Source organism: Rattus rattus, chromosome 9 (genome assembly GCF_011064425.1).
Source record: "Rattus rattus isolate New Zealand chromosome 9, Rrattus_CSIRO_v1, whole genome shotgun sequence".
NCBI lineage: Eukaryota > Metazoa > Chordata > Mammalia > Rodentia > Muridae > Rattus > Rattus rattus.
In genome coordinates, this window is record NC_046162.1 from 62,641,646 (window position 1) to 62,669,580 (window position 27,935).

General features: G+C 45.7%; 1 protein-coding gene across 1 annotated transcript; it reads left to right on the forward strand.

The window, feature by feature from the left end:
- Positions 1 to 27,626, forward strand: Rab40b (RAB40B, member RAS oncogene family). The gene is made up of 6 exons (XM_032913326.1): positions 1 to 249; positions 20,946 to 21,006; positions 24,179 to 24,239; positions 24,953 to 25,030; positions 25,748 to 25,970; positions 26,438 to 27,626. Exons 1-6 carry the CDS (start codon positions 105 to 107, stop codon positions 26,707 to 26,709), a joined length of 840 nt encoding a protein of 279 aa, XP_032769217.1. The 5' UTR covers positions 1 to 104; the 3' UTR covers positions 26,710 to 27,626.
- The last annotated feature ends 309 nt before the right edge of the window (positions 27,627 to 27,935 follow it).

The window sequence follows — 27,935 nt, forward strand, 5'->3', positions numbered from 1 at the left end:
AGCGCCCCCGGCCGGTGGGGCGTTCGAGGGGCCCGCGGCGCTCGGGGACCCTCCGCCGCCTGCGCGCAGCCTGGGGCCGGCATGGGCGGGGTGGCTGGGCCGGCATGATGAGCTCCTTGGGCAGCCCGGTGCGGGCCTACGATTTTTTACTTAAGTTCCTGTTGGTGGGCGACAGCGACGTGGGCAAGGGAGAGATCCTGGCCAGCTTGCAGGACGGAGCAGCCGAATCTCCTTACGGCCACCCGGCGGGTGAGCGCGGCTGTAGCACCCGGAGTTGCAGCGCTGGGGTGTCGGTGCGAGCGGCCTTTCCAGCGTGGGTCTAGTCTCCAGAGCGGCTGGGCAGAGCTAGGTCCCGCATGCTGGGGAAGACTGCGCTCTGTGGGCGGAGTCCGCAAAGCGGCTCAGGGTGGGCGTCAAGGGAGATCGCAGGTGCGAGCGACGTGTTTGGGAGAAGTGCGTGGGATTACGGGAGGCGTGGGCAGAGAGGCAGCGGACCATGGAGCAGAGGAGACAACAGTCTCGGAGGCTATAACCTTTGGTGCGTGGGACTGCAAGCAGAGAGTAGCAAGACTAGACTCCAGCCTTTGATTCCAAGCACCAAGCTCTGTGTCCTAATGGACAGGACTTCCAGGAGGAGGAGTCTAAGTGACCCTGTAGAGTTGGCTAGGGTGTAGGAAGGAACCCAGTTAAAAGGCTAGAGTCCAGGAGACTGGACACAGGTGAGACCAAAGTGTCTCAGGCTCCAGGGCAGCGAGCTGTGCGTGTCCTAGAAGCTTGAGGTTTGAGACCTTGCACCCCAGAGGAAGGAGACAGAGTGGCAGAATCCTGAGCATAACATCCAAGAATAGTCACGTAGTGATCCAACCCTCAGACTGTGGCTGTGCACAGACGTCTATGACTCCCTATTGTGTCATTTGTGGGGGTTTCAACCACCTTTCTAATACAGACCCTGTCCTGATGCCTGCCTCCCTCTGTCCTCCGGACTTAAAGACTGCTTCCTGCATCTCCAGTCCCCTGGCAATGCCACAAGGTCTAGCAAGGCCTAAAACTGTGTGGTCCAATGCTAGTAACTGCCAGCCTGGACAGCACAGATTTAGACCTTTCCTTTAGGGCGTAGCTCTGTTGGACAAGAGAGCAAGGGCGTGTACACAGTCGTGTCTCCAGGTCCCGGTGCTCAATGACGCTCGGGCTTCAGCAGAGGCAAAAGAGGAAAATGTTTAACAAGCTCCAAAAGGGGAGGTGAGTCTCACAGTAGATGACTGATGTGGGCAGAGAGAAAGGTGTTAATGACGTGTGAGCAGACTTGCTACTGGTTGGCTTGAGCAAGGCCACTGCGCTTCTGTTGCTTTCCTTTGTATTCTGTTGTCAACATGGTGTAAGAGAACGCAGGGGACTGATGCCGTAGTTGTGGCCTTTGATTTACTACCTATTTCTTCAAGGGCTAAGAAAAGACCATGAGAAGAGCAGGCCAGGTATGGCGTCTCACACCTGTTAATCATGGCATTCGAGAAGAAGAGGGGGGAAAAATTGCTGTGAGGTTGAGGCTAGCCTGGGCTACAATATAAGACCCTGTCTGAGGAAAACAAAACAGAATGGAAGGGAGTAAAATAGGGAGGAGAGATAAAGAGCAGGAAAATAAACAAGTGGGGGAGAGACAAACATTAAGAAGCTTGGGTCATTATTTGTTATAAGGACGTTTCACGGGGAGGGTCTCTCCGTGCTCTGGTAGTAGAAGGTGAGGTGTTCGCAGCTTCATGCTCCACTCTCTTCATCCATGTCCGGGTTTTGTAGCCCACTTTGCAATTTCCATACTGCAGAGGTTCGCAACACTAATTCTGTTTTGTAGATATTAGATCAGTGCTCTGTACTTGTGCAGTATTTAAATGAATTCAGCGCTGGCTAACTCTTTTAACTATAGCTACTCCTCTGAGTTCCTTACAATGCTGCTTCACCTCTCAATTTAAAAACCTTTTCAAGTTGCTTGCTCTGAAAACACATTGTCTTTGGCTGCACACAGTGTTCTTAGACTATACTGCTCTTTCCCCCTCAATACCTGGTAACTCATTCACTGTCTTTCTGGTATCTTATGTTGTCATGGTGAAAACATCATGTCATCTGATTTTCTAAATGGGCGAATTGCCTTTTCTTTAGGAATCTTTTGAAGACTGTTTTTCCTTGCCTTACCTTGCTCAATCAGGCCATGACTCAAAAATGTTGATATATATATTCTGAATTCCTAGATAAAAGAATACTTTCTTAGTTTCTGAGGAATTTGCTTTAGGTCCACAAAATATCTCCCATTGCTTTGTGTTAATTTCTCGTTCCTGTTACGAAAAATGACTGCAAACTGGCTTGAAACAACAGAAATTTATTCTTTACACGGTTTGGTGTAAGTAGGACCTCATTTCTACATGGAGCTCTAGGAAAGCGCCTTCTTGTCTTTTCCAACCTTCAGAAAACTCCCTGCACTCCAGGGTTCTTGGCCCCTTTCTTGGTCTTCAGAGACATTGGTAGCCAGTGATCTTTCTCAGGTCCCTTCTCTCTAGCATGAGCTCTCCTACCTCCTTTTTTTTTTTCCACTTCAGAGGACACAGTGATAATTTTTGTCCACATCAACAATCTGGGACAGTATCCCCTTTCATTCCGTTGCAATCTTAAATGTTCCTTGCCAAGTACCCTAACATTCACACATCGTGAGGATTCAACATGCACATTGACAAGAGGTCTGCTGTTCTGCCCTGCACGTTTATGGTAGACATCACAGTGTATTTTCCGTAAGCATTCACCTCTTTCTAACTTGTTTTAGTCTTTTCTCTCTCTTTCTGTTTTTGTCTCTTTCACCTGGCTTTTTATGAGTATCTTGCCCCTCCTTTGTTGAGCATTTTGATTTTAGTAAGTGATGTACAGCTGTTTCTGTAGTTGTTAATTCAGGAATGATATCATTTCAAATCTTTTTGGCATTTTCTCTTTTTTTCATTCAGTTTTTACATTTCATTAAAAATCTCCTTGAGGTGCTAGAGAGATGGTTCAATTAAGAGCACTCACCACTCTACCAGAGGACCTGGGTTCGACTTCCAGCATCCACTTGCTGCTTGGAACTCACAACTGCCTATAACTTTAGTTCCAGGGGATCTGGTGCTTTCCTCTGACCTCTGTAAGCACCGTACATGTATGTGCTGTGCATACATGCATGCAGACAGATCATTCATAAACAGAAATTAAAAATAAATGTCTTTAAAAGGAATGGGGGAGGGTAAGAGATGGCTCAGTGCTTAGGAGCACTGACTGCTCTTCCAGAGTCCTGGAATTCAATTCCCAGCGCTCACATGCCAGCTCACGACTGTAACTCCAAGATGGATTCTTTTTTTTTTTTTTTTTGTTCCTTGGTCTGCTGTTGGTCATGGATTTTTCTTTTTTTTTTTGGTCCTTTGGCATGTTTTTTTTTTTTTTTTTTTAAAGAAACATCTATTTATTTAATGTGTATGAGTACACTGTAGCTGTCTTCAGACACATCTGAAGAGGGCATCGGATCCCATTACAGATGGTTGGGAGCCACCATGTGGTTGCTAGGAACTGAACTCAGGACCTCTGGAAGAGCAGTCAGTGTTCCTAACCGTTGAGCCATCTCTCCAGCCCTCCTCTTAACTTTTTGAGGTGAAATATACATGTAGAATGGTGCACATTCTGTTATTACATAGTTCAGTGGATTTCCACAAACCTAGCATATCATGTCACTAGAGTCCAGATTAAGACATGACACCGCCAGGCCCCTGAAGCCCACGTTTCCTCTTCCAGTCACAGCATACCCTCAGCATAATCACAGTCCCAGATTTTGACAGAATGGATCACTCTTGCCTGGGTGTGCATTGTGGAGAAGAGAATTGCACAGTGCGTGCTCCTCCGAGTGTCTCTCCTGCTCCTTTATGCTTGTGAGGTTCTCACACTGTATATTTGGCCATTGCTGTTTATTCTCAGTATCTGTAAATCTCTTGTATGGCCACACTATGGTTGCTGATCCTCCTGGTTATGGGAATTTATGTGGTTTCCAGTTACTGATTACAGTGGTTTTCTTTGCCGTATCCACATAATATATGTCTTTTTTATTTATGTTACCAGTGCTGAGTTTGAGACATGTATAGGGCTGAGTGTGTAGCCTAGTCATACAGAATGTGCTTACCATATGTGCATTTATGTTCTCATAAGCACACACACACACACACACACACACACACACACACACACACACAGTAACAGAAACAGATATGGACACTTACACATACATTTAACTTTGGTATTTACTCCTAAATACTTTGTAATTTACATTTGTACCTGTAAATTACAAGAGCTGTGGTGGCTTGTACCTTTACCAACACTTATTACTTTCCTTTTACATTTTAGCTATTCCAATTTGTTTAGTTTTTTTAGATTTAAAAAAAAATTTTGTAGTTTGCCTTCTTGTATGTAGGTAGTCCACATACATGGCCAGGGTCCTTAGATTTCAGAAGAGGATGTTGGATCTCTTAGGAATGGAATTATGGAAAATTGTGAGCTACATGTAGATGCTGGGAACCAAACCCAGGTTCTTTACGAAAACACCATGAGCTGTTAAGTGCTGAGCCCTCTCTCCAGCCCCTCTTATTATTTCTTTTGGAAGGGCTGGGGATGTTGCTCATTAGGCAGAGTGCTTTCCTAATACACATGAAGCCATAGACTTGCTCCTCAACACCATATTAAAAAACAAAGCAAGGGGTTGGAGAGATGGCTCAGTGGTTAGGAGCACTGGCTGCTCCTCTAGAGGTCCTGGGTTCAATTCCCAGCACCCACATGGCAACAGATAATTGTCTGTAACTGCTGGTCCAGGGGATCTGTGTCACCAGGCATACATGTAGAGTGTGTGTGTGTGTGTGTGTGTGTGTGTGTGTGTGTGTGTGTGCAGACAAAAATACCCAAACACATAAAAAGATTCATTATTTTTAAAGACTAGATGTCATATAGCAGTAGTCTCAGCGTTTGAGAGAACAGGTTGGAGCGGTGGGGAGCGGGGGTTAGGAGTTCAAGACTATCCTTGGATATGTAGTAAGTTTAAGGGCAACCTGGACTACATGAGATCAAGCCTCCAAAACCAAACAAAAAAAAATTAAAACATTTGTTTAGGATACTTAATTTATCCGATGGCCAGTGAGATTGAACACATTTCTATGTTTAAATTTCTTCTTTAATAAAATATTCAAGTCTTTGTCTTTTTCTTGTTTGGCTTTGGTCTTGGTCTTGTGTTTAAAAATATATTCTGCCTGTGAGTCTTTCTATCAGGTACTTTGGCATAGCGACTCTCCTCTGTGCACCAGTTTGTCAGTCTTTAGCAGTGACTTTGGACAAACAGAAGACTCTAATTTTAACATAATTCAAATTGCCGGTGTCTCACGGTTAGAACGGAGTCGCGTGTAACAAGTGCCTTCCAATTGCCAAACAATGACTATGTTCCCCTCTAAAAGTTCTGTTTTCTGCCTTTGATACTGATGGCTGCCTTCCGGTGGCCTGGGTTTATTTTTCTCTTGCTGTCATAACCATCACAACCAAAAACAATTTGAGAAGGGTTTTATTTTATCTTACAGCTTACAGTGCATGATGAAGGGAAATTAGGGCAGGAATGAAGGCAGACGCCATGGAGGAACACTGTTGACCGGCTTGCTCAATGTGATTTCTATATATACAGAGGCCACCTGCTGAGGGATGGCACTACCCACAGTGGGCTGGGCCCTTCCATATCAACCGTCAATCAAGAGAATGCCCTCACAGGTTTGCCTACAGGCCAACCTAATGGGGTTATTCTTCCAGTTGAGGTTCTCTCTCTCTCTCTCTTTTTTTTAATGATTCAAGCTTGTGTTAAGCTCATGAAACAAACAAAAACAGAAAAACCTGGAACAACAAATACAGGAACCAACATCCAGCTTTTACTTTTTTGACAGCTATACAGTTGGAGAGACGACTCTCTTCCTTTGTGCTACATCTTTGACAGGCATGCTTGACGTACCCTCTGGGTGTGAGCAGTTGGTCTTTATGTTAGCCAGCTTCAGGTTTCTTTGAAGAACATCTGGGGTATTCTCTTTAGGGAGGAAAAAAGCTTATTTAGCTCACAGTGTTGGAGGTTTTACTCATGATCCTGTGCTTTGGGGCCTGGTGCAAGGCAGCAAATACATCATGATGTGAGCAGGGGAAGGAGGAAAGCCCTGTAACTCTTCGAACAGAGAATAAAGATGGGGCTGAGGTCCCACTGTGACCTAAGGCTTCACAGCAGCTCTCTCAAAGGTTCCACCATTTGCCAAACTGAGAGCAAACCTTAAGCATGTAGGCCACTGCAGACATTCATTCAGACTACAGCAGTCCATTTGTCTCCCCCTGAGCACGTGTCAGTCATGCGATCTCCTCCTGTCTTGCTGAAGGATTCCTGTGAGGTGCATGTTCTCTTTATCCTAACCGTGCGTGGATAAACCTTCCCATCTGTCATCTTGGACATTTTACTATCCTTTGTCCTGCAGCCTGTGAGGACCCTTACTATGGTGTCTGTTTCCTGGGGGAGCTATCTTCCATTCCTGTAGTGACTATGGTGATTTTTCTCCTGCACTGGCCCCCCGCCCAGGGTTCTCACTCCGGTCCGGCAAACAGGTCTCCAGTTCAGCCCTTCTGGAACGTTCTTCATTTTTCCAAGCAGGCATGGAATTGAAGAGGGTCAGTATCCACAACACGTTTCTTCTCATACCCATCCCAACACAGGTTTCTTCATTGTCCCAGCTGGTGACACCTCCCACAGCAGCTTGGGACCTTCTGAGGGCTTTTCTGCATTTCGTGAATTTCATTAGAGGTGAGGAAGGGTAGTAGATTAAACAGACCTGAATACTACATCTGTTGCTTCCCAAATGTTTCCAGGCAACCAACCAGGCATGTCATGTTTTCTGCCTGCCTATCTTCCTGGTTACGTCTCTAGCTGTTTTTCTCAGGAAAATCTCCGTGTATATGTTTGAGCATTGCCTAGCACCCAGGAGGCCCTGTGCTCAATACCAGTACCACAGACAGAGATGCAAAATGCAGCTTTATTGTTTTCAAGCATACAGAAGCACTTCTGTGTAATAATACAGAGGTAATAATTTCCGTGTCTTGAAAGTGTGCAAGAGTCATCTCACGAGACAAAGTTATATTATCGGAGGGTGAATAATGCCCTTAAGGTCACATGGCATGTGGAAGAGCTAGGATGTGGGCAGGCAGGCTGGCTCAGCAGGCTGTGCTAGGTCCCTACCTCTGTCTCTAAGAGATAATGTTCAGGAAAGTCCTCTCTCCGCCAGGCAAGGAGAGTTAAGGCTTCTATACCCTGTGACTCAATTGTAACCTTTTCCCCTTTCTTTGTGCTCCTGACAAATGTTCCTCCCAGACCCGTGTGTTTCCTCATCTCTCTGTTCCGCCAGCAACTGTACATTAGCTCACTTAAAAAGCTACCCTGCTGGTTTCCCATGGCAACCTCTTTAAGGCTTAAAACATGTTGTATAAAGTCATTGCCTCCCAGCGTGAACTCAAGAGTTCTAACCTGAGCCCATGCTCTCTGGAGAAGCTCCCTGAGGAGAGGCTGATTTCCTACTGCTTTACAGACAGTGGTACCACTTATAAGCATAAAATGAATTTTTTAAATGCAATTTTTTAACGTTCAGAAATGCTTCTGTGTGCTTAAGAAACAATAAAGCTGCATTTTGCGTCTTTTTTGTGGTACTGGTATTGAACACAGAGCCTCCTGGGTAGCTAGGCAGTGCTCAAACATAGCGTCACCCTCCCCCGTGTGTGTGTGTGTGTGTGTGTGTGTGTGTGTGTGTGTGTGTGTGTGTGTGTGTGTGTGTGTGTATGCCTGTATGTGTGCACACATGCTACATCTCATATGTATAGGACAACTTTTAGTAGTCAGTTCTCTCCTTCCACTATGTGAATCCTGGGGATGGAACTCGGGCATTGAAGCCTTTATCTGAGCCATCACTCCAGCCTCAAAATAAATGTCCAAAGAGTTTATATGGGACTTGGTATGTGGACTGGCTGTGTAGATACAATGCTTGCCTAAACATGCATGAAGTCGTGGGTTCAATCCTCAACACTACGTACGCTAGACGTACTAATACACACCTCCTGTCACTCAGGCGGTAGAGGCAGAAGTTCAAGGGTAGCCTGAGATGATGAGACTCCAAGTCTTATTTTTAAAAAATGTTTATGACATAGAAGCACAGTTCACAGGAATGTCTCCACGTTTCGTGTTGTCTCGGTCTGGTCTCACCCTTTTAAGGCTGTTTAGAATTCTGTGATGAACTTTGAGCCTCACCACTGGCCTTTTCTTTATCACTTGGAGGTGTGGGCAAAGCATCAGTGCAGGGAATCCAGGAAACCATCTCCAGGTGTCCGCATCATGTCATCTCATCTCCACCCGGCCTATACCGTCTCCAAGATGGTGGATAGTGAGGTTGATAGAGTGGAGTGTTTCCCTTTGTTTTGTAAGCAGCAAGGTGTCTAGTATACCTGGTATACTGTTGACCCCTGTGGAATGGACAAAGGGTTTCTCCTCTTTAAAAAAAAAGGATATGGGTGTTTTGCCTGCATGTATGTCTGTGTACCACATTCATGCAGTGCCCAGAGATCACAAGAGGGCAGTGGATCTCCCGGAACTAGAGTTACACGGGGTTGTGTAGCCACCATGTGGGTGCTGAGAACTGAAGCTGGGGCCTCTGGAAGAACAAGTACTCGTAACTAACCAAACCATCTCACCAACCCACTAAGTAATTTTTAAAAAGTTTTGTTGACATTTACAGAGGTTCATCAGGATGGAACTATGTGTATGATCTTCGGGTTAATTAGGGTGGTTTTAGCTTTGTTTTCCCACAGCATGACTTTTTAATTGACATTTGATTTACTTCTCATATATGCCAGGGCCTGTGTGTTAAGGACATCGGATAATGTATGGGAGTTGGTCCTGTCCCTTCCACCATGTGGACTCCAGGGATGGACTCTGAGGCATTAGGCTTGGTGACGAGCGCCTTCATTCACTGAACTATCTTACCAGCCTACAGAATTATTTTTCTGTTATGGGTGAATATGGCCGTATGCTTTGTTGTTTTTTTTTTTTCTTAACTGGGTTTGCATTCTGTGATATTAAACTCTTGTCGAGGGTTAAGTTGTTGCTGCTGTTTTAGTTTGAGACAGAATTTCACTGCGTAACCCTGGCTGGAATTCACCATGAAGACTAGGCTGGCCCTGAACTCATAGAGATCTGCTTGCATCTGTCCCCTAAGTTTTAGGATTAACGGCATATGCCACTACGGCTGGTGTAGATCTTAAATTCCCTTCTTCGCCACAATTAAAACTTTATTGAAAAGTTGACACCCAGACAGGAAACCATTATTGTGTACCTTACCAAAATGTCTTGGGAGAGTAACTGAACTCGAGTTGAGATTTTCTGCGAGGGTGCAGCCATGCAGCATGTACGTAGGCATCATTAGTGTTGCTTTCCTCTAAATGGACAGTCTCCTGCAAGTCTGGCTTTTCCTCCTATATGCTGTAACAATCTACAGGAAGAACCACTGTTTGAACACGGCCAGAACTGTGGTGATCTTGTGGTATCTTAGACATTTTACATCCAGGAAATAAGAATTTGGACTTTGGGGCTGTCTAGATGGCTCGGTGGGTAACAGTGTTTGACATCAAATGTGTGTCTGTGTACAAGTGTGCAGTGCTTGATGAGGCCAGAAGAGGGCATTGAGTCCCCTGAATCCGCAATTACAGATGGTTGTGAGTTACCATACGGGGGCTGGGAATTGAACCCAGATCCTCTGCTTCCTTTGGTTTTGTTTGGTTTTGTTTCATTTTCTGAGACAGGGTTTCTACTTGTAACCTTGGCTGTCCCGGAACTCACTCTGTAGACTTGGCTGGCCTCGAACTCAGAGGTCTGCCTGCCTCTCCCTCCTGAGTGCTGGAATCACAGGTACTCACCACCACTGCCAGGCTACAACCAGTGCTCTTAACCAGAAAGCCAGCTCTCCAGCACACTGATTTTAAACTCTTAACATATTGTATAGAACTCAAACCTCCACCAGGTCACAGTTGAGTCCTGAACCCTTTACCAACAAGGACACTGCCATATAATTTTTGTCGCTAGCCTCAGCTGAGAGGGTGACAACAGTACACTTGCACCATCAGGGGCCCAAGTAGAGAGATGCTCCCTTTGTGTGTTAGTACCAGAGCTTGACAGCCAGGTCAAAGTCCAGGGCGCTACGGTCTCACCAGGGTCTACCTGGTACTAGATGCTGACGGTCATGTCTTAGGAAGAATCCTACAATGTCATTGGTAAAGAATTACATAGGCCCTCACAAATGCTCCTCCAGGGCCTGAGGTAAAATGGATCTCAAACGTTTGCTACATTGTATGTATTGTGCATTCCAACCTCTTGCAGTTACTGGTTAATTACCCTCCTCCAAACATGACATTTGAATTAACAGTGTGTTAATTATATTGTGGCTTGTGATAGGATTGGTTTGATTGGTTTAATTAAAAATAAAAAGGCAGGCTTAGAGAGAAAGACTCATAAATACCCATATTAAGCAGTAATTGGCCTTGACATGTAGACTTTTAATTATTAATACAAAAGTGTGTTATCCTGACAGGAAAATATTCATTGACTACTATGAATAGTACACAGTTCTCTCCTAGATTAATGACATCTAACCAGAGATGAAATTGGTTTCTCCAGTCAGAGTGTATGTTGGGGAGGTTGCTGACTGACTGTGGGGTTTGGGTAGAGTCAGTTCAGCATGGTGCAGAAATCAATACCAGAATACTACATGTGGAGGCCAAATGGCTGGTGTGGGAGGAACCTGCAAAGGACTGTTTTCAGTGTCCTTTGCCTGTGATGTCTTCCCTGGAGCCTGAGGCTGCTGAAGGAGTTCGGGGGGAGGTGGGCGTTTCACGTGCTGCCAGTGGAGGAAGGGTTCCCGAGCTGCTGTGACAAGTGATATTAATGAGGCCTTAAAATACAGCAATGATTCTCTCCAAGAGCTAAAAGCAGAGCCAAGAATCAAGGTGTCAGATAGCCCTGCTCCTGTAGCCTGAGGGGAGGACCCTTCTTCCTTGCTACCCCACTTCTTAGTATTGTTAATCCTTGGTTCTTTGGCATAAGGCAGGCTGGCTCCGGTCTCTGGGTCTCTGCCTGCGTTGTCATATGGCTTTCCCAGATCTCTACGACTCCTGTACTACTAAGCATATCAGGCACTGGATGGATGCAGGGCCCACATTAACTCATCATGGCCCTACCTTGGCTACATCTGAAAAGGCCCTATTTTCCATTTCCAGATAAGGTTACATTCCGGAAATCCAGGAAGACAGGAAATCTAGAGTGGTAACATTCGCATGTGGAAATACCCCGAAAAGGGATATTGCTCCCCCTTTTAAAAGACAGAGTTACGCAAGGCAGGCCAAGAACTTGCTATGCAGCCAAGGACATGCCTCCTGAGTGTTGGGATCAAAGGCACGTGTACCACGACTGAGAACCCTGAGAATGCTTCTGCCTCTACCTCCTGAGCCCTGGAAGCATAAGACATAGACCACCATTCCTGGTTTATGCAGGGCTGAGCATCAGACTCAGAGTTCTGTGCATGCTGGGGCAAGTACCTCGCCAACTGAGCTACACCCTCAGCCGGGGTTTACTCCTCTCATGAAAGCAGAACTGAGAACTTGGATCCCCAAAAGACCACTTCTTCTTACAGCTTAGTACTGGGACCCCTCGGCCAGGTGGGTCTCCGCTGACCAGGACCTTACTAAGGGAGTTCCTTCTCCCAGGACCTTCTCCAGAGTAAGCCTCATGCTTAAGGCTCTCACCACTGGAGTGTTCCTGCTAGGCTCTCCTGCTCATATGGTGACTGTGTCACCCCAGGTGACGCAGGAGCTTAGCCACAGTCATCTGTTTTCATTGTCTTTATCCAGTCTTTCCAGTAACATTTTCTAAACTGCAAAGAAGAAAGATGTGCAAATAACTTTTATAAAATACTTATCTATATTTATTTTATGTGAATGGGTGTTTTTCCTGTACATGTGTTTGTACACTGTGTGTATCCAGTGACCATGGTGATTAGAAGTAGGTGTCAGGCCTTTTGAACTAAAGTTAGTCATTTTTTAGCCACCATGTGGGTCCCCCAAAGAACAGCCAAGGCTCTTAAGCATTGAGCTATTTCTCCAGCCCCACAGGAAAGCAGTTTTATCTACTATCTCTAATAGCCTTTTATTTCTAATAATTGACATTATTACCCATTCACTACTCTTCACTACATTAGAGGAAATTCAAATTATATAGAGAGGAGCTGGAGAGGTGACTCACAAATTAAGAACACTGGAAGTTCTGCTCTTTAGAGGCCTGAGTTCAAGTCCCAACAACCACATGGTGGCTCACAACCATATATATAATAGGATCTGATATATACTGCTGGTGGTCAAGTATTCATGCAGACAAAGTACTCATACATAAAATATATAAAGACATAAACCTTTAAAAATTAAAACAAAATATATGCAGACACACAATCACATGTATATCTACATATAAGCACATATTTAATTGCATTATAAAATTACTGTTGCCTTGAAAAATTGAAGAATATTACCCAAACTATAAGAAAGTATATTTTAAACTGAGCAGAGGTGGCACACATCTTTAATCCCAGCACTTGGAAGGCTGAGGCAGTCTCTGATTTAGAGGACAGCCTGGTCTATTGAGAGAGTTTCAGGATAGCCTGGGCTACCCAGAAAAATCCTGTCTGCAAAAACAAAACAAAAGAAAGTCTATTTTAGAACTACAAGTTGTATCGGTTTCTTACAAGTAATGTTAAAAAATTGCATCTCCTATATAATAATCTATATATAATCTTACTTTGTGGCCGGGAGACCATATAGAGAGGTAATGGGGTGGAAGTGCAAGAAAATATCTAGATGGCCCAATGGTTGGTATGTGGGAAATAACATTGTGTCTAGAAGGTCCAGTGGTTTGTCTGTGGGAAGTAACATTGTTGGTGACTTAACTAATTTTTTAAAGATATTACTTTGTTTCAAAGTAGCTTTTTCATAGTGCCCGTGTGTGTGTGTGTGTGTGTGTGTGTGTGTGTGTGTGTTTGTGTGTTTGTGTGTGTGTCTGTGTTTTGGAGACCGAGTCAAGGACCTCTTCCATATTAGGCAAACTTTCTACCACTGAGCTATATCCTCAGCTCTTGTTTTGTTTTTTGTTTGTTTGTTTTTTTTTCTTTCCTTTTCTTTTTTTTTCAGAGCTGGGGACTCGAACCCAGGGCCTTGCACTTGCTAGGCAAGCGCCCTACCACTGAGCTGAATCCCCAACCCCTCTTGTTTTTGCTGTTTGAGACAGACTCTCACTATACAGACTGTGATCTAACCTCAAATTCAAGAGCCTTCTGCTTCAGCCTCCTAGTGGCTGTAGTTACAAATGTGCACCACCATGTTAATATCCACACTCATTATATGTTGCTTCCAGAAGATGGCTGTGTGGCTGGAAGCAGCTGCTGGGACTCTCCCCTGCTCCTATGGCTAGTGCTCCAATGGCTGGCCAGCTCTGCTTACTAGATAGACACTTGTGGAAACATACAAGGAGCTGGAATAAGGGTGGAGCCTTGTAGTCTGGTCCTCCACATGGCCAAGCCTCACAGCCTCTCCCTGAGGAGATGGCAGTCGGTGGAAATGAAGGTACTTCTTGACGTGGGAGCCTAGTGGGAAATTGGTCGTAAAGAAGCATTTTTCCCTATCTAGAAAGTGTGTCCCTGGTTGTGTAGACCATGGAAGAACACCAGGCCTAGAGCCTGAAGACATTGAGGTCCTCGTGAGCACCCAGCTCTAGGAACTGATTCCTTGCTGACTAAGATGCTGGACAAGACTGAGCTCAAATCCTTGTTAGGGTTTAGTTGCAAAATGTCCTATAAAGGTCATTGAGAAAGGCTTGTTTGCCTGCTGATGGGCTTTGAGGAGGTCACTGGATTTTGAAGGGTTGGACTTCATCAATGGATTGATTAACCCCTTGATGGGTTCATAACTTGATGGCATTATTAAGAGGTGGTAGAGACTGTGGGACCTGGTTAAAGAGAGTAGGTACATGGGAACATGCCCTTGGAGGCTACACATTCTCCTGGGCTCCTCCTCTTCTCTATTTCTTGGGTGTTGTGAGGTAAGCAGCTGTGTTCATCTCACTTTAGGGCCAAAGCACAGTGGTGGGAAATTGATCAACTTGAGCTGTGTCAAGCCCAGAGCACTATAACTTAGCCCATGACCCATCTTAGTTCTAGGAAGTCATGGCCACAGGATGTCCATCTCAGCACAGAGACTCAGGATGTACACTGAACTAGTGTACCTTAAGGGGCCAGCAGAGTGCCAGAGAAGGGGGTGCTCTATGCCTTGTAGAAATCCTCTCCTGAGGATTTCTCTCCCTAGGCTTCATGCTCATGTTTGTTCTCTGGATCACACAGCTCTTAGCCGGTTAGGGTCAGCTCACAGCTCACAAACACCAAGACAACTGCTCCTGTGTGCTCTATGGGAGCCCAGTTCCTTCGTGTTTTCTAGTTATCTGCAAGGGTAAAGGCAAGACAGAGACAGGCGTTTATACTTGCAGTCACCTGACCTTCCTAATCCCAGGATCCTTTTGAAGTTCAGTGTCCTGACATCATGATTCTCTGCAGTCAGACCCTAGCATCTTCTAGGTTAATGGGAAGGTGGCTCCCTGTTCAGGCCTTCCTAACCTGTCTTATAGAACAGACCGGTGACAGGCTATCCTTGGACTGAATGTAGTCACAGCCACCAGAGCTTCCTTTACATCCTCTGAGCTAGGTTCCAAGGAGGCATGTCATTTAATCCCAGCACTCAGGGCTGTGGGGAAGCAGGTGGATCTCTGTAAGTTCAAAGCTTGGTCTACAGAGTTCCAGGACAGTCAGGGCTACACGGAGAAACCATGTCTCCAAACACCATTAAAAAAAATGGTAAGGTGCTCAGAAATAAACATGTTATAAATTACATTTAATCAATAGTTTCACCATAAGTGATCTTTTTGTATGGAGGGGCACATTCCTGGCAATCACTTCCAGAAATAGAAGGAAGCAGCTGGAGAAGTCAAAATAGATTGCTAAATCACTTACTTATCTAAGTGTGTAGAGAATAGTCTGGTTTTGTGTGTGTGTGTGTGTGTGTGTGTGTGTGTGAGTGTGTGTGTGTGTGAGAGAGAGGGGGGGGTTTCTTTTAAGGTTAACATTATCTTTCTCTTAATAACCCTATTATTCTGGATCATTCCATGAACACTCTGACATGCTTTGTTTTAGAAGCTCCCTTTATTTTAATCATATTATTTATCAGTATTTATTATATATGTCCACACACACTTGTTCTTGAATGCCATGTCATACTGGTGGAGGTAAGAGGAAAACTTGCAGGAGTCAGTTCTCTCCTCCTACCAGGGATCAAGTACAGCTGGCAGGCACCTTCACTCACTGAGTCATCATGTTCTGATAGGCGAGTGCATTAGTCACGTTCAACACGTTTGGACGCTGACAGAATCAGAAGCATTAGTGTCTCGTGTGTGTGTGAGAGAGAGAGAGAGAGGAGAGAGAGAGAGAGACAGACAGACAGACAGACTGACAGAAATGCATAGTATTTAGCAGAGGACTGGTAGCTTCTCCCAGGGCCTGACATCCAGACTCTGTGGAGGTGCTCTGGATGAGCCACAGACCCGTGTCGGGTTCCAGGATCTAAGAGGCATAGCACCACAGCAAGGCAAAGGCCTCATCAAAGCATCAGGGATTCTGAAAGAGGTAGGTGTGTCCTATGCAAAGGGGTCTCAGGCTCTCTCAGGGGCCAGGCCTCTGACCCTAGAAGTCCAGTATACATGTGTGATTGATTCAAGTGATGGATGATTGGGCAGTAGAAGGCGAACACTTGAAGCCTAGGTTTCCTCTGCCTCTTCCCTACGTGTGGCTGAGGCCCTGGGTGTAGAGAGCTGTGGAATGCTGATAGAGTGCTCCCAAGCCAGATACCACAGGCCCCATAGGGCACAGGTCTACAGCGTGATGGAGCATCAAGGTAGAGTAACTTGACCTCAGAGAGTAGCACCTGAGCAGCCCCCATTGGGGAACTTCCCTCCCTGGCCTTGGTTAATGGCCTTTTGCCTTCCGGCTAGTTTGTGATGGCAACAGTTACTGGCTTGAGATCTTTTTTGCGAAACTCTCATTGTGATCAATTCTGTTTACCAAGGCTGATGCCAGATCCAGAGTCCACCTCAAGTATTAGTTCAAAGACAGTCGGATGTTAATTTTTCCTTTTTCTTTTTATTAAGAAAATGGGTTCTGTGAAGGTTAAAAGGCAGGCCAGAAGGCATAGGTGCCAACATTGGCCATGTAAACATTTAAAGGGTACCTTCCATGTTCAAAATAAAAGTTGCGACTCATCCTAATGACTTGGTATTTTATAGCACTTCCTAGTCAGAGAAAAAGTTAAGTGACATGAATTGTTAGGTGCGTTCAGAGCCAAGGATGTGGTGACAAGCCCACAGAGACGATGAGTGGGAACCAATCAGAGCACAGGGGATGATGGACACCCCAGGAGCATCCTGGAGGAGACATGATTGCACACGGGGTAGAATATGGAGACCACCAGAGGCCACCTATATTAGGTGGTACCTAAGGCCCTGAAGAGACATGGCTGTACCTGCCCCAGACAAGGACCTTTGAGTTGTGGCAGGTGTGTCTCTACTTCTAGCCAGGAAAACTGAACCCAGGAGAAGGTAAAGAAGCTACTGAAGCTCATGAGAGTCTGGCTACATTTGCGCCTTGGTCATTATGATACTACAGCAGGACCTGCAAACCCTGGTGGGTGGGTTTTGCTTGCTGACCAACTGGCTTGAATGGCTACTCTGTGCAGTAGAAGTGGGGTGAAATCTCTATCTTCCCATCCCACAGGCAACAAATTGAATGTGTCCCTTCTCCCAGATTTGTATGTTCAAATCATGATTGTAGGATGTAGGGAGGTTAGGTGGTGGGTATGAAGTCACCCTGATGAGTTACAAACAGAATCTGGAAAACTCCCTGTCTTCCCCGGCTGAGAGACACTACCGTTGGGAACCGGGAGGCCACACGTTCCAGACCTGAGTCCCCTGGTACTTGATCTTCTGCTCCCTTCTCCAGAGCTGTGAGATGTAGATTTCAGTTGTTCAGAAGCAGCATTATGGTGTTTCTGTTATGAATAACCACAGTATTCTGAGAAAGCACTCGACCTAGCCCTGCCCCGCTCGACCTAGCCCTGTCCTGGCTACGGAGAGGGTGGGAAAAACAGACAGCATCCAGAGTGAGGATAAAGTAACTCTGAAGAAAGAGCAAATCACTCACTGCCTTAGAGGAAGTGCAGGGTCCATGGGGACCTCCCCGTCAGAACGCAGATGCTGGGAAAGTCACTCACGGTCCTCAGAGCTCTGGGGTCAAGCCTGCTGTTCCCTGCCTTTTGAGAACTGATCATTTGGGAGCAGGTTGTTCAGGCAAACCACCCTAATAATGGAAGTCTGAGTTAAATGGTTTTTGTTGTTGTAGTAAAGTTTCTTATTTTAAATGTTATTTACGTGGATGTGTGTGGATGTGTACACAAGTGTGGGTGCCCACAGAGACCAGAAGAGGGCGTCAGAGGTTAACTGTGACGGTACACACCTTTACTCAGCATTCGAGGAGCCAGAGCAGGTGGACCTTTGCGAGTCCAAGGCCAAACCTGGCCTGCAAGTTCTATGCCATCCAGAACTACCCAGTCTCAAAAACAAAACCGCAAAACAAGCAAGCAAGCAAACAAAAGCCAGAAACAAAGAGATTGTTAGATATCCTGGAGCCAGACTTACAACAGACACTCTGAAATGCTGAGCCACCTCCCAGCCCCCTAGACAGATTTTCTTCTAAATTCTTGTTTATGGAGGTCAGTGGACTTTTATGTAGGGAATCTTCCAGTGTATCTTTGGTGGTTTTCCCAGCTTAGGAGTTTCCTCCCATTCTTTCCTCCCCACACTCCTCCCCTTCTTTCTCTCTCTCTCCCATATCTTCTTCTTTCCTTTCCTCCTTCCAGGAATTGTGCCCTGAACATTTTTTGGTGAACAGAAAAGTTAACTCTAAAGTAGTTTAAACCAAAAAAGATATTCCTACATCATGTATCCACCAATCAGGTCAGGTCTGATCCAGAAGTGGCTGGATCCCAGGAAGCCTGGGTGTTGTGCTGCCTCTCATGTTTCCTGTATCCCACCTAGGGAGGAAGCCGATCCAGGGCCTCTAAACTTGGTGGATGTTGTCAGTGATGGCGGCACATAGACCATGTAACAAGTAGTCTGTCCCTCTCTTCAGTCTTTTGCCAGAACTCATAGGTATCTGGCTTTTCTCTTGTGTCCAATAAAAATCAAGACAGATATTGGAAACTGAAAACAGTAGTAGCTGGAAAGAAAACTATCTCAAAGGAAAGATAGATGATAAAACTGAAAATTTGAGAAAGACTGAGAACAAGAGGGGGGAAGTGAAAAATAAGAAAAAAAATTATTAGACAAGTTCACAGTGTTTAGCATCTTCTTGATGATATTCCAGAAGGAAAATACAGATACACAGTCCAAGAAAGCTTCTCAATTCAAGCATGGCAGAAGTCTGCAATCCCAGCACGTGGAGGATAGAGGCAGGAGGATTGGGAGTTCAAGATCACCCTTGACTACATTTTGAGTTTGAGTTTAGCCAGGGCAACCTTAGACCCTGTCTCAAAAAACAATGACTCAAAAACAGAATGTTTCTGGGGCAGTTAAGAGAACTGGCTGCTTTTCTAGAGGTTCTGGGTTCAATTCCCCTCACCGGGCAGCTCACAACCTGCTGGAATTTGAGTGCCAGAGGATCTAATGCCCTCTTCTGGTTTCTGTAGGTACTGCATGTATGTGGTGCACTGGCAAAACACACACAGACATAAAATTAAATTAAATTAAATTAAATTAAATATAACCAGAATGCTTCTCAGAGTGGAAAGATCTGTAGCCTGCGATTAAAATAACCCATAGAACAGTCATCATGATAAACTTCCCTCTAAGCACAAGTGGGAAGTTGCCAAGTGCTGGAGGAGAGATCAGTCTTGCACTCTGGCTGAGAGGAAATCAGATTGTGTTTGAAGAATGGAGGACCAGTTTGACATCTGTACATCAGCAGAAACATACTTCTGAAAGGAAAGCATTCCCTACCTAATTCAAATCCCTACCGAGCTCAAAGACGAGGAAGGACAAACTAAGGACATTCCCAACAGCTCCACGTTCACTTTCTGCTCATCCTTCTCGAGGAAGATCCAAGGAAGTCATAAAGAACTCCAAACTCGGGTTGGGGATTTAGCTCAGTGGTAGAGCGCTTGCCTAGCAAGCGCAAGGCCCTGGGTTCGATCCCCAGCTCCGAAAAAAAAAAAAAAAAAAAAAAAAAAAAAAAAAAAAAAAAAAGAACTCCAAACGGGAAGATTCTGATGACTGAGGCTGAACCTGGTATCAGCCAGGGCAGGAAGATTCTGATCCGAGACTGCAAAGGTTTAGGTGAAGAGGACAAGTTAAGAATACATGATGTGTGTATGAACATCAGACCTTTTCTGGTCTTTGTGGGTGAGGAGACATTCATACAGACACATACATAAATGAAAATAAAAAAAAATAAGCAAAACCTCAAAAGCTCGTGCATGAAGAATAGCACAGTAGAGTGTGGACTGCTTCACTGGTCTAGCGCTAGCCTAACAGCCTAACTGTTCTAGGGGACATGTTTGTCAATGTGCAAATGCATGGGAAGAGTCAGAAGTATAGCTAGAGACGTGGAGAAGATTACATTTTTACTTCTCACGGCGGGAAGTCAGTTAAGTCTGCAAACTCAGAAATCAAGAACACAAGAATGTTACTAGAAATTTGGAGAAATATAGCAAAATGATGATTAATAAAGGTTAAAATGTGGTTAGATAGGGGTTGAGGATTTAGCTCAGTGGTAGAGCGCTTGCCTAGGAAGCACAAGGCCCTGGGTTCGGTCCCCAGCTCCGAAAAAAAGAACAACAAAAAAAAATGTGGTTAGACACGTGCTTAGAGTCACAGGAAGCAGAGGTAGGAGTTGCTGTAAATTTGGAGTTAGCCTGGGCAACACACTAAGATTCTGTCTCAAAAAACAAGCGAACAAAAAAAAACCAAAACAATTTTGTGGCTATGGTGGGACACGTCTATAATTTCAACACTTGGGAAGCAAGATCAGGAGTTCAAGGCAAGCTAAGGAACATATGAAGCTCAAAGCTTGCCTGGACTACATGAGACTGCTGCTGCTGCCAGAGCTGCTATTTCAACTTTGTTCCCTCGGACACAGCTGAGATGAGCTTTCGTGTGCGGTGTGGGGTGGTTAGAACAGAGGGCAGAGATGAGGAGGGACGGGTAAAGAATACGAAACCCAAATGGCTACAGCACTACAGCCAAGCCATCAGCCACCAGGCCATACACAGCTCTGTGAAGACTTAGATAGTTCTTGAGAATGGAAGTCCAAGTCAGCATTGTGGGATGAGCGCAGGCCCACTGGGTCAGTGCCCATCTTCGAGACAGCAGAAGGGGATAAGGAAGGCCCAGCATAACCAGTTGGGACACACTGAGCTATGCAGCCAACGTGGATGCCACAGTGCTTGAATCTGAGTGGTTATCCCCTGGTGGGTCAGTCTGGGGTCCAAGGGAATCTTCAGAGAAACATATTCAGGGTCTCACATGACTGCTTGTCAACTTGGAGCAAAGCAGTGGGAAACCTGTTTCTCTATCAGCGCAAGAGTTCCACGTGCTTCACAGTTCTGTTATGGGTGATACATCCAGCCCAAAACCTAAAGTGTCCTCAACCCTTTTGCAGGAATTGATCACAAGACGACCACCATCCTGCTAGATGGCCGAAGGGTGAAACTGCAGCTTTGGTGAGTTGGGCGGGGGCTATTCTAGTCAGGATGTCCTGCCATGGCCCTGGAGCCATGCCCCTTAGTGCCAGCTTGAGCGGGTGGCTTTCCTCAAAAGGTGTTTGACACAGTTGTCTGGGTCCACTAAAGCCCATTACCCCATTGTTCAAGGGGATGTGTACCCAGGGCTGAGCTGTGTCCAAGAAAGAGCCTTTGTTGATAGAAGACACCTCATTGTCCTGCTTCCTGTTTCACTTCCCCTGGTGTCGGTAGAGATAGGGTGACCAGGACAGCCCAGTTCTCCCACCTCTAGTTCTGACTGTACCACGTGGAGCTCAGAGTGCCCTAGTGCCAAGGGCAGAGGGTTTGTTGACCACCTAAGCTACCACTCCCTCTGCTCTGGCTTCTATGCCTGCCCTAAGCCTGGGAATTAGGTGCTCATTCTCCCTCTGGGGCCCCCTTGACCTGTGGGGAGATACCTCTGAGTTAGTGACTCTAGCTCTGCTGGCTCTGCCCAGAGATGCTGAGTCTGTAGCTGTGTGCATGGCCTAACTGCACTGTGGAATTGCTCTCTCCTGAGTCTCCAGCTCCTGATGACTTTTTTTTTTAAGGAATCCAGGCCCATTTTACTGTTCCAGAGGCCTCAGAAACTCTCAAATGCTCAAAAACAATCCCAGGAACTGGAGAGGTAGCCCAGTGGTTAGGAATACTGACTACTCTTCCAGTAGATCTGGGTTTGATTCCCAGAACCTACATGGTGGCTCACAACCATCAGTTCCAGAGGATCCGATGCCCTTTTCTGGCCTCAGTGAGCACTGCACACATGTGGTACACAGACACAATTGCAGGCAGAAATCCATACACATAAAATAAAAATAAATTAAATTTCAAACTAAACCAAAATGCAATCCCTGTATGATGTGAGGCCTCTCTCAGGTGGTGTCCGTTGCTGTATCCACACTGACCCCTGTGCAGTCAACACTTCCACTTGAGTTTCCTAACATCCAAGGCCAGGCTTCCGCCAGCATCCTCCCATGTCTGTGGAGGGCGCTGTGGCTGCGTGCAGGGCTCTCATGGGCCCATGTGATTAACAGCATCATGCAAGGTCAGCAGATACAACTCCATGGCACTGTCTTGCCACAGACTTTCTAATGGCTTCCTGTGGTTTTGAAATCTTTGATTACTTCACTTCTCAGAACAGTGGGATGGTCCTTCCCGTGTCTGTGACAAAAGTCAGTGCCTCCGGCTCAGGCTGCCCTTCCTGAGTTGCAGCACTCCTATCGTGGGTTGAGTTAGTTACCAAGCAGAGATGATGTACGACAAACAAATATCCATTCCATGGGCATTGTGAAGACACGCCTGGTATACATGGCGGGGAAAACTCTTCATTCCTGAGAGTAATGCCGAAGTGTGTGTGTTAGCAGTATGGGCAGATTGTATATCAATCTACCCTCCAGAGAGTTACCACCATGAGCGTGCACTGCCGGGAGCCCACCCTGGGACCCTTCCTTTTCCCTGGGAGTTTCTTGGCATGCTGATCTAGCCTTCTGAGTACCATACTCCTGTGTGTCTTCAACTGCAGAGCAGAAGTCCTGCCAGTTCCTTGTGTTGATCAACTTAGGGGCATATCTGGAGGATCTGATTAGGATGCAACTGGATGACAAGGAAGGATCTTCCCTACCATTGGAAAAATATTCTGTTTTTTGTCTGTTTGTTTTTGTTTTAAGACAGGGTTTCTCTGTGTAGCCCTGGCTGTCCTGGAACTCACCCTGTAGACCAGGCTGACCTCAAACGCAGAGATCATCCTGCTTTTGCCTTTTGAGCACTGGGATTAAAGGTGTGTGCCACCATTGCCTGGCTCTAGTTTGACTTTTAAATATTAGGGCTCGGAGAGATAGGTTAGTATTAAGAGCACTTGGTGTTCTTCCAGAGAACCTGGGTTTGGTCCCCAGCACCACACAAGGTTCAAGGTTACCAGTAACTCAGTTCCAGAGAACCTGACACCCTCTTTTGATCTCTGTAGCATGCACGCAGTGCCTGAAAACTCACATAGACACACAGACGCACATAAATAAAAACAAAGACTTTTGTAAGTAAATATTAAAGCTAGGCTTGGGAGTCAGGTGTGATAGTGCATGCCTTTATTCCCAGCACTTTGGAGGCAGGGGCAGGTAGATTTCTGAGTTCGAAGCCAGCCTGGTCTACAGAGCGAGTTCCAGGACATTCAGGGTTATACAGAGAGACCCTGTCTCAAAAATGACAAAACAAAACAAAAAACCCAAAACATTAAAAAAAAAAAAAAAAGCTAGGCATGATAGCACATGCCCAGAATCTCAGCACTTGGGAGGAGGAAGCAAGATCACTGTAAGCTTGAGTCAAGGCTGAGTTACATAAAGAAACCCTGTCTCGGAACAAGTCCAGAATGGTGGTATACACCGTTACTGTCAGTCCTCAGGACACTGAGGCTACAGAGTAATACCCTTTCTCAAATAACTAATCAAGATGGCGCAGCAGGTAATGGTGCTTGCCACCAAGCCTGACGACATGAATTTGAACCTCAGAACCCACATGACGGTAGGAGAGGCTCCAACAAATTATCCTCTAACTTCCACGCATGTATCGTATCCTGGCTTATGCATGTGCACACAGACATATGAGCACACATGTACACTTGCATGCACACATGTACACATGACCACACACACACATACACACCACCCACACATCACACACACCACACACACACACACACACACACACCACACACACACACACACCACACACACCACACACACACACACACACACCCACCCACACAAACACAAACACACACACCACACACACACACACACACCACACACACACACACACACACACACCACACACCACACACACACACACACACACACACACCACACACACACACACACACACACACATACCACACACACAAAAAACACACACACCACACACACACACACACCACACACACACACAAAACAATAACAATGAGCCCAGAAGGATATGTGATCACACCAGAAGATTCAGGATGGCTTTGTGGCTTTGTCGTGGACTGGGAGGTGAGGGCCACCAACTCTAAGGCTGTAAAATGAGGCCATGGCTCCAAAGTGAGAAGGTAGTTATCGAGAAGAAACACCAATTCCCGCTTAACAGTCTCCAACATCTTTTTCAGGGACACCTCCGGGCAAGGGAGATTTTGTACCATATTCCGCTCGTACTCCAGAGGTGCACAGGTAAACAGCATCCCACGCCTGGGAGCAAGTTGATTTTGAAGAATAACTTTATAAGTTTTTACTTAGCAATCTCCCTTATGGCTAGCTGGAGGGTGAGGCAGTTAAGCGTGTATATAAACTGTCGTGGGTGTAATCACACACTGTAACCTGGTGGCTTACGTTCTCTCAGCATCCCGGATGCTGTGTGTGGGCATGCATTCTCGTGAGTGCCTGCATGTGTGTGTACGTGCATGTGCATATGTGTACTTGAGCTTCTTGAATATGTGTACGCATGTCCATGTGTCCGCTCTATGGAGAGGGGGACTCGCTCTGCATTAGGTGGCAATGTCTCCACATCCTATGCCCCGGAGCAGCTTGTGGATGAGTGCCAGCCTCCAGCTCAATCTGATAGTTGAGAATCTATCAGCGAGTGCATGAAACATCATTGGAAATAATAATGTAGCTCCCACAGAGAACAGATAAGTCAACATTTCATGCTTTTGTGGAGATAAGTAAAATGATTAGTTAGGGACCAGACATAGTGGTGCAAGACTTTAATCCCAGCACTTGAGAGAGAGAAAGGCAGATGGATCTAACTGGGCTCCAGGCTGGCCTCATCTATACAATGAGATGTTGGCTTTGATTTTTAAAAATAACGATTGGTTAGTTATGTCTCGCCAAGTCTCTGGATCAAGCTTGCTTTCATGTGCTGACCTTTGTGACTTCTCCCCCAGGGTGTGATCCTGGTCTATGACATTGCCAACCGATGGTCCTTTGATGGCATTAATCGGTGGATTAAGGAGATTGATGAGGTACGATACATGATATTGAGCCACGTGGCTGAGGATTGAGCCACGTGGCTGTTGGCCAGTGGTTCAACAGTAGGGAGAATGCTTTTCCTCATGGGTGGACCCAGCAGCATGGCCACAGGACCTTCAAGGCTCAGGAAACTGGGCTCTGCTGTGCCTCTGCTCAGGCGTGTGCGTTCTTCTGCTTGCCCCTCCCCCATTTGGTGGGATGTTGGGTGGGCAGGGATGGGACGACTGCTTGCCCAGCTATTCCTGGAGACCTAGTGGGGAGCATCAGGCCTGATGATTAGAATCTTGTGCCTTTCCTAATAAATAAAAGGCCATGGGTTGAGTGTTTTAAAACAACATTGATTTTCTTCAAGTTCAAGGACAGAAGTTGATAGGGCTGTGCTCTTCCAAAAGCTTCAAGGCAGTACTCTTCCTGCCTGTCCCAGCGATAGTGGTAGATGACCCAAAGATAGTGGTAGCTATCTTTGACAGTCACTTCATTCTATTGCCATCGTTGTCGTGCGACATTTCCCTGTGCCCCCTCTGTGTCCTCTCCTCGCCTTATGAAGACGCCAGTCTTTAGAATAACTTCCCCTCCAATTCAGTAAGTCAGTTCATCTTACGTTACTAGACCATATTATGAAATAAAGTACCATTCGAAGGTTCTGGGTGGGCATGAATTTGCAAGGCCATACCACTCAACCCATTTTCCTTGCTTTTCTCATGTTCTAGCATGCCCCTGGGGTTCCTAAAATCTTGGTGGGAAACCGGCTACACCTGGCATTCAAGCGGCAGGTACCCACCGAGCAGGCCCAGGCCTACGCTGAGCGCCTGGGTGTCACCTTCTTTGAAGTTAGCCCTCTGTGCAACTTCAACATTACAGAGTCCTTCACGGAGCTGGCAAGGATCGTGCTGCTGCGGCATGGGATGGACCGTCTCTGGAGGCCGAGCAAAGGTATGCTAGGAGGGCCAGTCTAAGTCTCCTTTAGCCCCATCAGATGTGAGGTGGCTCTATACCCTGCATAATTGTCTGCCTCCTAGGGCCTATCTCAAGGCTTCTGTGGCCATTCTCAGAAATCAAATGCATGTAAGGGTTATGAGATGAGTCAGTGGGTAAGGGTACTTGCTGTCAATGTCTCAACCTGAGTTTGATCTCTGAAACCTTCATGGAGGGCTTTTAATCTCCATGTGTATAGTTATAACACGTGTGTGTGTGCACTAAATAAATGTTCACTTCAACAATCAAATATATTTGAAAGGAATAATTTTTACAGATTTGGAAGAAAGTTCATGATAAGATTTTTCCTGTTTGAGGTTCCTAGTTCCTAGAGGGAGGCAATCAGATGTGTGGCTTCTTCCCCGTAGTAGCCATCCCTAATCATAGGAAACATAAAGTAAGCAGTTCTCTTTTCTTTTTCCAAGTACTGAGTTTGCAAGACCTCTGCTGCCGTGCTGTGGTATCCTGCACACCTGTACACCTGGTAGACAAGCTCCCTCTCCCTGTTGCCTTAAGAAGCCACCTTAAGTCCTTCTCTATGGCCAACGGCCTGAATACCAGGATGATGCATGGCCGCTCCTACTCCCTCACTGCCAACTCCAGCCATAAGAGGAACAGCTTCCGAAAAGTCAGGACCATCCGCCCACCCCAGAGTCCACCCAGAAACTGTGCCAGGAACAGCTGCAAAATTTCTTAGAGACTGGAATTGGTGGCAGCGGCCTGTAATCCCAGCTACTCAAGAGGCTGAGGCAGGAGGATCACAAGCTCAAGACCCATCTGAGCTACAGAGTGAGTTCTAGCCCAGCCTGGGCAATTTTGAGACTCTGCCTCAAAATTTAAAAAGTGGACTGGCTCTCTGGGAGAGTCTGGAGACAGACTTTTCCAAACTCAAGAAACACAGTCTCTATCTCTTAACGGTAACAACGCTGCTTCCTTTGGAATGCCTATGCCACCGATGTGGTATGAATGCCCAGTGCGCTGTGATTGACACTTTTGTGTGGATGTGCATGAAGCTCTTGTTCTAGACTTGTGTGTGCAAAGGGAAAAATTAGTATTCCGCTCTACTCCTGATAATATGAAATTATGGATGTTACTTTTTAATCATGATTGTTGTGCAACTTTTTTTCCGCTTTTATATGGCTGATAAAATGTGTGTAGTGAATAGATGTTCAAGGAAATTTCAGAAGCAATGATAATCAGATAGTCTAGCATTACTGATACTACAAGGGGGGCCTTTTGTAAACATTTTAATGTCAAAGCCCCAACTTATTAAAAAAAATGCTGCCACTGCACAGATTGTGTACAACAGGTCTGTCCTATTTGGGTAGGACATGGATTTGATAAAGTTTTTGCTATGCTGTTTACTACATTTTGAGATTAATAAGTAATCTATATTCATATTTTTCTGTAAACTACATATTTTGTACAAAGTATCCTACAAGTTGTGAAACTACGGGAAGAAAATGCCAAAGATATCTCCAATTATGTTGAACACAACCAGCATTGTTTCAACGGATTAGCAAGGAGAAAGGTATTTCAGTAACGGAGAAGTAAAAACAGTTATTTAAGGAAATATTTCTCAATAAAGTGGATACTTGCTCCTCTCTGGACAGAGTCGTGGTATCTCTTTCTAGATCCAGGTACATCACAGCTTTTCTTTTCTCCACTTGTCTCTTTGTCTGCTTCATGATGTTTACCACAAAGCTAAGCTTTGTCCTGTGTCACCTTTGGAAAGGATTTCTTCCCAGAGAAGAAATGCAAGAGAAAGAAAGCAGTCATGCTGGGTGTCATGACTAATGTCTATCATCCCAGTTCTTCAGAGGCTGAAACAATATTGCTGGAATATGTTGACCAACTTGGAACTACACCGAGAGTTCCAGAGTTAGAGAGTAAGACCTTGTCTCAACAAGATAAAGTGGAAGT